Source organism: Pyrus communis, chromosome 13, assembly GCF_041283825.1.
Source record: "Pyrus communis isolate YQ-2024b chromosome 13, ASM4128382v1, whole genome shotgun sequence".
NCBI classification, from domain to species: Eukaryota; Viridiplantae; Streptophyta; class Magnoliopsida; order Rosales; family Rosaceae; genus Pyrus; species Pyrus communis.
The window spans coordinates 15,731,795-15,742,839 of NC_142577.1; the positions used below are offsets into that span (position 1 = coordinate 15,731,795).

At 36.6% G+C, this 11,045-nt stretch overlaps 1 protein-coding gene and 1 long non-coding RNA gene across 2 annotated transcripts; one reads left to right on the forward strand and one right to left on the reverse strand.

The window, feature by feature from the left end:
* Window positions 1-6,034: 6,034 nt before the first annotated feature.
* Window positions 6,035-8,105, forward strand: LOC137738447 (uncharacterized). The gene is made up of 3 exons (XM_088682747.1): window positions 6,035-6,603; window positions 7,508-7,648; window positions 7,811-8,105. The coding sequence occupies exons 1-3, from the start codon at window positions 6,106-6,108 to the stop codon at window positions 7,895-7,897; spliced, it is 726 nt and encodes a 241-aa protein (XP_088538873.1). The 5' UTR covers window positions 6,035-6,105; the 3' UTR covers window positions 7,898-8,105.
* LOC137736556 (uncharacterized) lies at window positions 7,302-10,543 on the reverse strand. The gene is made up of 3 exons (XR_015954859.1): window positions 10,338-10,543; window positions 9,827-9,971; window positions 7,302-8,611 (listed from the first exon to the last, which is right to left on the reverse strand). It is a non-coding gene; the product is annotated as an uncharacterized LOC137736556 (long non-coding RNA).
* Window positions 10,544-11,045: the final 502 nt, after the last annotated feature.

Sequence of the window (11,045 nt, forward strand, 5' to 3'; positions counted from 1 at the left end):
CTTGATGGTGCTTGCGATCATCTCCTGTAGCTGCTGGATAGAGAGAGATCCCATGAACATCGTTGCTTGGTCTAGCTTCAGCTTCTCTTCGACTTTCTCCGCTGGAAGCTCCTCTTCTTCATCGACTTCTTTCTTTAATGGACCAACATTTGGGTCAACCTTCACGTTGAGCCGCGCATCTAGTTGGTTAACGAGTACGGCGATCTGCAAGTCCTTCTCTTTCACAGTCCATTTGAGCTTTACGATTGCTTCATTCATTTGAGCTAGTCACTCCTCGATTGAAGTTGCTCCAATGTTCATGACTTGCATGGTTGTGTTGTCGCTCGAGTCAGCATCGGAGAGTAGGGACTCTGAGTATTTCCTCGGGCTCTCCTCTCTGGGCGCCCTTAGCGAGGCTAGGGTGATCACAGGCTCGTGCCTCAGGTGCTCTTGTTCCTTCAACAAGGTTAATGCAGGTGCAGAAGCCGCGGCAAAAAAAGCTCTTGCTTTGCTTTGGGTTGTGATGCCTGAAGTGTCACCACTTACGGTGAGGATGTTCTTGTTCTTCACTTTGGTTGCGAGAACAACTTGATCCTTTCTTGATGCCATTTGTGTTTTCTTGTGGATTTGAAGATTGAGAAGAAAGGTAAAGATAGTCCCACCAGGCATGCCAAATTTGTGAACACAAATTTTCCTGAAACAAGAACACGTGTACAAAATATATTTTGTATTAATGATTTTGGGATTACAATCTCTTTTACAATTTGACCCTCTGATTCTATCTTCGTAAGTGTAGATCTGTGAATGAGCTGTTGATCCAAAGGGTCGTCGGGGCTTGGTCTAGGGATAAACAGTTGTGCGGATTTGTTGATGCTGTTGATCCAAAGGGTCGTCGGGGCTTGATCTTAGGATGAACGGTTGATGAAGGGATCTTCAAGGGGTTTTGGGCTTAATCTTGAAGAGCTAGTATGTGGATTTGTTGGTGTTGTTGATCCAAAAGGTCGTTGGGGCTTGATCTTAGGACGAATGGTTGATGAACAGATTTTCAAGGGCTTTTGGGCTTGATCTTGAAGGAGGATTTGACAAAGAACGAAGAGGGCTTTCTTGATCCTTCGGGATGTGCTTGAGAGCTTTAGAGTTTGAAAGCTTCAAGGTTTTGGTGTGATGTGAATTGGTCTTCTTTCCTCCTTTTATCCCTTGATGGAGAAGCCTATTTATAGGCTTTGAGAGTGAAGCACCACCATCCATTTTTTTGGTGATGTAGGTGAAATGAGTGGAGTTGGTAGGTGAAGTAAGTGTGTGATGTAGGTGAAATGAGTGTGTGATGTAGGTGAAATGAATAAAGGTTGTAATTTTAATGCATTGGTCAACATTTATTTCACTGAAATTTCAATCTCTACAGCGTTACCTGACGCCGTTAGAATATTTCGTCAAAGTTGATGAAATATTATGTCGTCTTCTTTGGTGGTCCTCGCCAGTCGCCGCCGTCCGCCACTGTCTGAACTCACCAGAATTTGGAAATTTTCACCGGTTTCTGGGTAAAATTTCAAACCTTCATATCTTCTTCATTTCTCAACCATTTTTTCACAAAATTAATTTGGAAATGAAGCTTATGAAGAGTAGAATCGTGTTATACCTTTTTGAAGTCCAAAAAGTGGACGGAGGTGGTTTGAAAATGCCTTGAAAGGTATGGCCAAAACTAAGACTTCTTGAAATTGGGTGGTTTCACGTCAAAACTTCCTCAAACTTGTCTTAGGAACCTCAGGGAGTTGTGTAGAGGCTTCCATGAGTCTTAAAACGCCGTGACTCGGTCTGAAAATCGTCAATCTAGAATTCACCGAGTCGGAGCTTCCGACTTGGTGAGTCAAACCTCAACCAAATAGAGATCTGGTTACGAGTCGGAGCTTCCGAGCCTTTTGGTTGGTTTTATTAAACAGGCGTATACCGTATTAAATAAGCAGGCTGGTTAAATTAATCAGGCGCTTATTTAGTATGAGTGAACACCAAACACCCAAGTCCATATAACTAGTCATATCCGATCCTTTATTCGATCTGCCAAACACGGCCTTAGACTACTTGTACTGCAAGTTCAGAGTACAACCAAACCCCATAGAAAATTTAAAAGCAAAACTCTCACTTTATACTAATAATTCGTTACATATTGGTATTTTCTCTTAACTTATACAATGACGGTCGCAGTGATATATCTGCATTATATTGGATTACAAATTACTTGAAAGGCTTTTTCATTTATATGTCTCATTAATCCCTTTTCTTTTTTTTTTTTCCTGAACTTGCAAATTGTGACTTTTTTTTTCCTGTAGTTTGATTTGGTGTCTCAACTCAATCAGTTATTCAAGAAAATCGTTTGTTTGACTATTGTGAAGCTAGAGTCAAAACAAAAAAAAAAACTTCGAATTTCGAAGAAAACGTTACACCAATCAAATCAATAATTTTGATGAAATGAATAACATGTGACACCAAATAAAAATAAAGAGAGAAATCACCCACGGTTACAAATTGAAGCAAAAAATTATATTACAATCAAAACGCATTGTATAAACTATTAGCCTTTGGCACACACACACATTTGTAGAGGTTACTTGGATTTGCAAACTCTTCAAGGACATAGCATTTCCTCTTTCTAAAGTTCTTGTGCTTTGGTGTGACAATGTATCTGCCATCTCTCTAGCATCTAATCTTGTTTTCCATGCTAGAACCAAACACATCGAAATTGACTATCACTATATTCGGTAACTAGTCCTAGCTTCTCTTCTTCAAGTTCGATTTGTTCCCAGTCATCACCAAATTGTAGATATTCATACCAAATCCTTGTCCAAAGCTTGATTTCAGCTTCTCAAATCCAAGCTTTCCCTTGGTACTCCTCCGTTCAGCTTGAGGGGGTGTAAAGAGACATATCATTCTCAACAATCCAAGTCATCAATACAGTCAGCAGTAGAGTCAACAGTTACTTAGTGTAGAAGTTTTGTTTGTTGTAACTGCATTATAACTAATCATAGATTAAGGTTAATTAGTTACGTTTGTTAATAACTAATGTTTATTAACTGATTTGTATAAATACCCAAATGTAAATCTTTTAATCAATGAGAAATATATTTTTAATATATCCACATTAGATTGGATTACGAATTACTTGAAAGGCTTTTTCATTTATATGTCTCATTAATCTTTTTTCTTTTTCTTTTTTTTCTGAACTTGCAAATTGTGACTTTTTTTTTCCTGTACTTTGATTCGGTGTCTCAACTCAATTAGTTATTCAAGAAAATCATTAGTTTGACTATTGTGAAACTAGAGTCAAAACAAAAAAGAACTTCGAATTTTGAAGAAAACGTTACACCAATCAAATCAATAATTTTGATGAAATGAATAACATGTGACACCAAATAAAAATAAAGAGATTACAAATTGAAGCGAAAAATTACATTACAATCAAAACGCATTGTATAAACTATTAGCCTTACCTAAAAGTAATACGTTTTTTTTTTTTTTTTGTTTTCAATGAAGTAGCACGTAATTCAGCTTCTTATTGTTTGGAAGCTTCAAGTTTGAAGACGAAACCCCACCACCGAAGACTAATGCTACCGACCATATATAGCACGTAATTAGGCACATCACAAGCGAAAGTTCCTTGAAACCTAACCTCATCCATAGTATATATACCACATTCTGACTTCCCTGAGTGCAACTCAATTCCATATCTAAGAATCAAGAACATAGTTTTAAAATGGAGGATTTGCGCTAAATAGCATTTGCATACTTCAAGGATGCGTCGAAGCAAATTCAACGGTTGGTAGATGAGTTTTTCTCCGAAATGGATGTTGACGGGAATGACCGAGTGAGCTTGCAAGAGTTCACGGAATACATGGAGAGGTATGAAGATTGCAAGCATCTGTGTAACTCCCTTTTTTTCGACGAACTAAAGAAGGAAGGACATGAAGAGCTTGATTTCATGGACGTGATGACTCTCTAACCTTTTTGTAACGGGCAGTGCAAAAAATTTATCAAGGGAGTTTATTTCGCTTGTGTCAAATGCTTTGACGATTATGCCACTGATGCCATCAACACATTCAATGTTTGCACTGCTTGTTATGCTGATAGCAAATATGTCCATGGCCATGACAAACTCCTAGATAGCTTCCTGCTTCTTCAAAGCAAGAGGATGACAGCTTTGAACTAGCGAGTAGCGTCAGTCACTGATGAGATACTTATGGATAGTATCGTTCTATTTTACATCTTTTTTCCAACTCGAACCATCCACCTTCGACCTAGACCCACTATTTTAGGCCCAAACATTAACATATTAATTAAGAATCTACGACAGCTGATACAATTTGATTATAGGAATAAAAGATATTATTCTTACCATTTATATGTATCATCTCTCTAATAGAGATAGTATCCACATGTTTGGTGGCTCTATCTCTATTAAAGAGATGATACAAATTGATGGTAAGTGTAACACTATTTTACATAAAATTGCTAATCGCATACAAGGCTCTGTTTGGTGTCTAGGTCGTTTCTGATACCAACCTACAGGCTTTTTCTGAGGTGTGGACTACCAGACTGCCAATACAATGACCAAAATGAAATTTCGATTAAATTTCTTTTTCTGAGGTGTGGACTGCCAGACTGTCAATCCATATTTACCATTTTCGTGGACAAATAAAAAATTTATTCTCAATTGGATCTTGTCGGCATCCCTCAATTATTGAAGTCGGTTGATGATAAGCGAGTACTTGTCCTGCAAGTTCAGAGTACAACCAAACCCCATAGAAAATTTAAAAGCAAAACTCTCACTTTATACTAATAAATAATTCGTTACATATTGGTTTTTTCCTTTAACTTATACAATTGCGGTCGCAATGATATATATCGGCATTAGATTGGATTACGAATTACTTGAAAGACCATTTCGTTTATATGTCACATTAATCTTTTATTTTTCTTTCTGAACTTGAAAATTGTTACTTTTTTTCCCGTAGTTTGATTTGGTGTCTCAACTCAATTAGTTAGTCAAGAAAATCGTTAATTTGACTATTGTGAAACTAGAGTCAAAACAAAGAAAACTTCGAATTTTGAAACAAAACATTACACCAATCAAATCAATAATTTTAATGAAATGAATAACATGTGACACCAAATAAAAATAAAAAGAGAGATCATCCACGTTACAAATTGAAGCGAAAAATTATATTACAAAGAATAATTTTAATGAAATAAATAACACGTAATAAAGCTCCTTATTGTTTGGAAGCTTCAAGTTCGAAGAACCCACTACCGATGACTAATGCTACCGACCTTGTTTAGCACGTAACCAGTGACGTAATTAGTGACGACTCACAAGTCACCTGGCTAATGCCACTGACCGCATATATAGCACGTAATGAGTGACGTAATTAGTCACAAAACCCTAATCCATAATATTACACACACACACACACACACACACACACACACACACCACTTTCTGACTTCCCTAAGTGCAACTCAAATCCATATATAAGAATCAAGAAGATAGTTTTAAAATGGAGGATTTACGCCAAACAGCATTTGCATGCTACAAGGATGCGTCGACGGATATTCAACAGTTGGTAGATGAGTTTTTCTACGAGATGGATCTTGACGGGAATGACCGAGTGAAACTAGAGTCAAGAAAATCGTTAATTTGACTATTGTGAAACTAGAGTCAAACCAAAGAAAACTTCGAATTTCAAGAAAAACGTTACACCAATCAAATCAATAATTTTGATGAAATGAATAACATGTGACATCAAATAAAAATAAAGAGAGAAATCATCTACAGTTACAAATTGAAGCAAAAAATTACACTACAATCAAAACGCAGTGTATAAACAATTAGCCTTAACCTAAAAGTAACACGATTTTTTGTTTGTTTTCAATGGAAGCTGCGCGTAATATTTAAGCTACTTATGAGTGACATCACATGGGAAAGTTCGTTGAACCTAACCTCATTCTGAATGCAAGTTGCACGTAATATTTAAGCTGCCTAAAGCCCTAATCCATAGTGTACCTATATATACCACATTCTGACTTCCCTGAGTGCAACTCAAATCCACATCTAAGAATCAAGAAGATAGTTTTAAAATGGAGGATTTGCGCCAAACAGCATTTGCATACTACAAGTATGCGTCGACGGATGTTCAACGGTTGGCAGATGAGTCTTTCTACGAAATGGATCTAGACAAGAACGACCGAGTGACCTTGCAAGAGTTCACGGAATACATGGAGAGGCATGGAGATTACAAGCATCTGTGTAACTCCCTTTTTTTCGACGAACTAAAGAAGGAAGGACGTGAAGAGCTTGATTTCATGGACGTGATGACTCTCTTGTACATTAATTATAGTGGAAAACCTTTTTGTAACGGGCAGTGCAAAAAATTTATCAAGGGAGTTTATTTCGCTTGTGTCAAATGCTTTGACGATTGTGCCACTGATGCCACTAACACGTTCAATGTTTGCCCTGCTTGTTATGCTGATGGCAAATATTTCCATGGCCACGACAAATTCCTTGATAACTTCCTGCTTCTTCAAAGGAACAGGATGACAATTTTGAACCAGCAAGCAACGTCAGTCACTAATGAGGTGCGTATGGATACTATCGTTGTATTTTACATCTTTTTGCTTCCGTTTGTTTTATCATATTACATCTATTGTTCTATATTACATATGAGCAATATCTAATTCCTTCGTTTTCCATTTGCTTGAACAATTTGTGCACCTTTGTTTTATTATTCTCCCTAGGAAGAACGTGAAATTCACCTGCATATCAACTTTCTCCTCTGAATTTTTCTCTAAATACCATTTCCTCGCAACAAAATCAAAACAAGAACTAGATGCATTGGACAGTACAATAGCAGTGAATCCGTGGCATGCATCCTCAACCGATCATGTTATACATTAACAAGGAATTAGATATTAAATTCCACTTGCTTTTGAAGCATAAGTCTAAAGTGAAACTCTCAAATAAAAAATAGAAAAAATATTGTTAGATGAGTTATAGTCCTTACATATTTTATGATTTGACTACGGAATCATCTGGAAAGGGTAAAGGATCCTCTCCGGACCCAATCCCACCGGATCCTTCTTCTTTAAGTGCCGAGTTGGCGTCGTAGTCTCTCCGGAGCTGGTTATCGACAACGTCGCAATAGTTGTCGACGACTTGTGGTTATGAATTTTTCCAAAAAACAAACAAAAATGGTGAAGAAGAAAAGGTTATTAAAGAAGAAGAATTGAAGGAGACGAGGAAGCAGAAGAAAAACTACAGAGAAAACAGAAGAAGGAGGATCCGAAGGGATTGGGTCCGGAGAGGATCCTCTCCCCCGGGAAAGTGTCCAATATTTTCATTTCAGCTTCATACAACTTGTCTTGTCCAAAACAAGAAATCATAGAACTTTAATGAATTTTAGAACTGGCCTTGGTGGCCCGTGCCGATAATTATTCAGCAATTTTTGTTTATTAATTAATTCTCTATTTTATGTAATGCTAGTCAAAGGCACCCGAGTATGGAAGTACATCGGAGACAAGCAATTCGTCTTCTCCAGCTCCTCAAGCTCCTCCAGCTCCTCCTCGTCCACTCACACCTCATACATCCAATGCAATGGTTCCCGTTAATCCAAGGCCAAAAAAGGTAATTAGATGCCATTTTCCTCTTTCTTATTATTATGGACAGCCTAGCATTCTCATACATACATACGTACGTACGTACTTACGTGCATATAAATTCTTAACATATTAGACTTCTTAATTGCTGACTCAGTAACCATTTTTCGGTGCGCGTATTAATTTTCAGACTGCCGGGAGGAAAGCATTGAAGACGATAGAAATGCTACTGGCCCTGGGAAATATCTTTGCTGCCACTCAGTGCACCATCATGTGAAGATATTCTACCAATTATACCAAGTTTTCTGGTAGTAAACTCGATAAAATGAAGTTTTCTGATTGTAAATAAATAATCCCCGACACGTTGGAAACTCATTTTAATGTTTCAATGTCCTCCTCTGTGTTTTCCTTGTTGAAAAATATTAGTATTTATGGTTATTTGAGTTTGGTTTTGATGAATAATGATTTTTAGTGATTCGTCTTTATTCTTTTTGTGAACTTATTGTTCTCTCTCCTTTGCTTATTTAGCTTAATTCCGGTCCCTTATCAGCGTATTTGTTAGTTTGAAAGCTTTGATTCAAGTCTGTTATTATTTTACCCTAACAACTCATCTTAACAATATGTAATATGTCCTGTTAAAAAGTATTTCATAGACTTTTCTACAATTAAAAGAAAAGCGTCGCAACAATGTAAATTGAAACAGAAAGAAACGGAGTTAATTCACCTACGAGATCAACCTAGCTAATATTGCAAGAGGCAAATGATAATGCACAATGGCATGGGACATAAACCTAAAGTACGAAGGCCAGAAAAAAATTTAATTACCCTTCTCTATTTCCTCCATCAATGAGCTCTGAGAATGAATCATACTAACCTTCTGAGTTCTGAGAATGAATAAACACTCTGGAGTCTGCCTTGCCATGTTATCAAAGGAATGGCTAAACCACGATGTTTCTCCCTCCATGATCAAGAGGAGTAAAGTGAAAAGAACCTGAACACAAATATAAAACAAAAAAAATTCTTATCTAGAAAATACAATACACAAAATTATGTTAATGACATTCTCTTGCCATTACATATTAGCGATCACGAGATTAGCATCACTAACAATATATTTGTTTTGAAACCCATGGTCCAAACCAATACGAGTCGGAGACTCAGACCAATTCAAATTTGACAAATTAACGATGGCATATCAATTCCAGATGACAGCTATATTTACTCTCTCATCTAATATGATTGACTGATTCACGACACAATAATCATCAGACAATACTGCTCACTTCTACCTTTAATAATTACATAAGGGGAATGAAACATGATTCCGATTAATCCAAAGGCTACACATAAGCAGAAATCTATCCACCTTCCAAGATTTTTATTCGTTATTCCCACAGCAAAGATTCATTATCCAGAATCCAAATCAATATTCATTCTAAAATAAACGACTTGGTAAACCTTCAGACACTCCAATTGAAAAGCAAAACAAAAGAAGGGACTGTAGATGCAGCCAGAAAGTACATACGGTCTAGGTAATTGAATACCGGAAATTCGATACAGGAAAATCCCATATCTTCAAAATTATGGATGTGACAGAGAACGCAGCATAACCAAATTATATCTTACAGAAATTCTATCTCGTACCAAAACAGAAAAATCAAACACACAACTAATGAACCACATGTAACATTGCATGCAATGATGCAAACCCAGAAGAGAAATGATATCAAAATAACACTTCTCAGCAGCATATGGCCAATACTAATTGCAGAAGTTTACAACCCACATCCAAAACAAGAGCAACAAAATAAAAAAGGGGCCTTTATAATTAGATTTGAAAGCAAAAACTTGTGCTTTTTCAATGAAATCAAACCCTAAGAGAGATTTGCGACTTCAAATATATTCAATAAAGTTAGATGAAAAGCTATTAGTTCCACTTGAGAAGGGTTATTTTTTCATCTTTCTTACACTAAAATGGCGTATGCGCTGTTGTATGCATTGAGATTTGTGACTTCAATTCATTTATAGTACATTACATACTACTAGAGAAGGGTGATTAAAATTTCAATTCAATCTGTAGAACTAATTCCATCTGCAGAATTCAATCACCACACAAGAAACTAAAGCTGACATGGAGAAGTCCTATATTTTGCTTACTGGAAAAGAAAACAATCGACGAAAAAGAAATGCATATTAGTCCACTGACATTTTGCGGTTGTTAAACAGAAGGTTTCATGCTGGCAGTTTCGCCAAGGATGATTATATTGTTGACATTCCCACTTCCATCCCTTTCAGATGGGGACGATGTTGAAAGCTGCCAATCCCCATTAACAATGAACTTGTGGTAATACCTGCAGAACATCATATTATCATTGCTTAAAACGAAAATTAGATGAGCTCATCGTGCGACATTTTCAAGATTAGCTAGTCTAACAAAACTTAAAAAGATTGACAAGAGCAATTCATAGGCCTGATAGAAAATTCAACACTAAGCGTTAACGAAAAGCATTAGATCTCATGTTTTTATTCTAATCTTAAAAATCGAAATAACGCAAAGATTTTCGCTTACTTTCCTTTCTAACTACAGCCGTAGCATACAACTATCTTGCATTTAAAAGCGATTTGATAATTCTGATCTGAGCTTCAGCCATGCAATTAAACGTCAAAAAAACTAACCCTAACCAAAATTGAAAATTAATTTACCAACATTATAATACCTTGCTTCCAATGACGACTACGGCTGCGTAAATCGGAGATGCAAATTGTGGAATCAAACTTGAAGTTTCGGAGATGCAGATTGATAAAACCCAGCCAAGGATCGGCTCAACCTTGGTCGTTGGGCATGGAAGCACGAAGAAGAAAGGATAAACAGTAGAGAAGAAGAAAGTACAAATTATTTCTTTCTTTTGTTACCGTTACAACTGAAAGGCCAATCCTTTTAAAGCCGAATACCACACCTCAAGGCTCAAATGTGTGAATGCCAGCTCGCTATACAAAACAGACTTATTTAAATCCAGCCCAATAACTAAAAGCTATTACAAATTGGCCCAATTTCATTAATTGTATAACATTCTAGCTACCCGTAACTTTTCAAATAAACCGAAGCCTACCTAGGCTAAAGGGCTTGTCACCACCAAAAGTCAAACACCACGTTCTCCATTCCATCACTTAATATTTCAAAAGCTCACGGCACCTCATGCTAATTGCCTAGCCATCATCTCATTTTTTACTATTTATCCCAAAGAGCATCTCAAATCTTTGGTTTAGTGTCATTATTATTCTCTCCCTCTATCTTAACACCCTTCACTGCTTTACTTGCTAACGCTGTATAAATTTCATTGGCAGGTAGTTAGAGATCCTTTTATCTATGTAATTCTCTTTTTTCTGTTTTTTATGTATAAAAGAAATCTAATTAAATGTTTGTT

What these genes read in the sequence shown, in the direction of transcription:
- LOC137738447 (XM_088682747.1), top strand. Translation starts at nt 6,106, where the DNA reads ATGGAGGATTTGCGCCAAACAGCATTTGCATACTACAAGTATGCGTCG. An exon ending in CAACGTCAGTCACTAATGAG is followed by an intron (nt 6,604 to 7,507) that starts GTGCGTATGGAT and finishes ATGTAATGCTAG; the next exon opens with TCAAAGGCACCCGAGTATGG. An exon ending in TTAATCCAAGGCCAAAAAAG is followed by an intron (nt 7,649 to 7,810) that starts GTAATTAGATGC and finishes ATTAATTTTCAG; the next exon opens with ACTGCCGGGAGGAAAGCATT.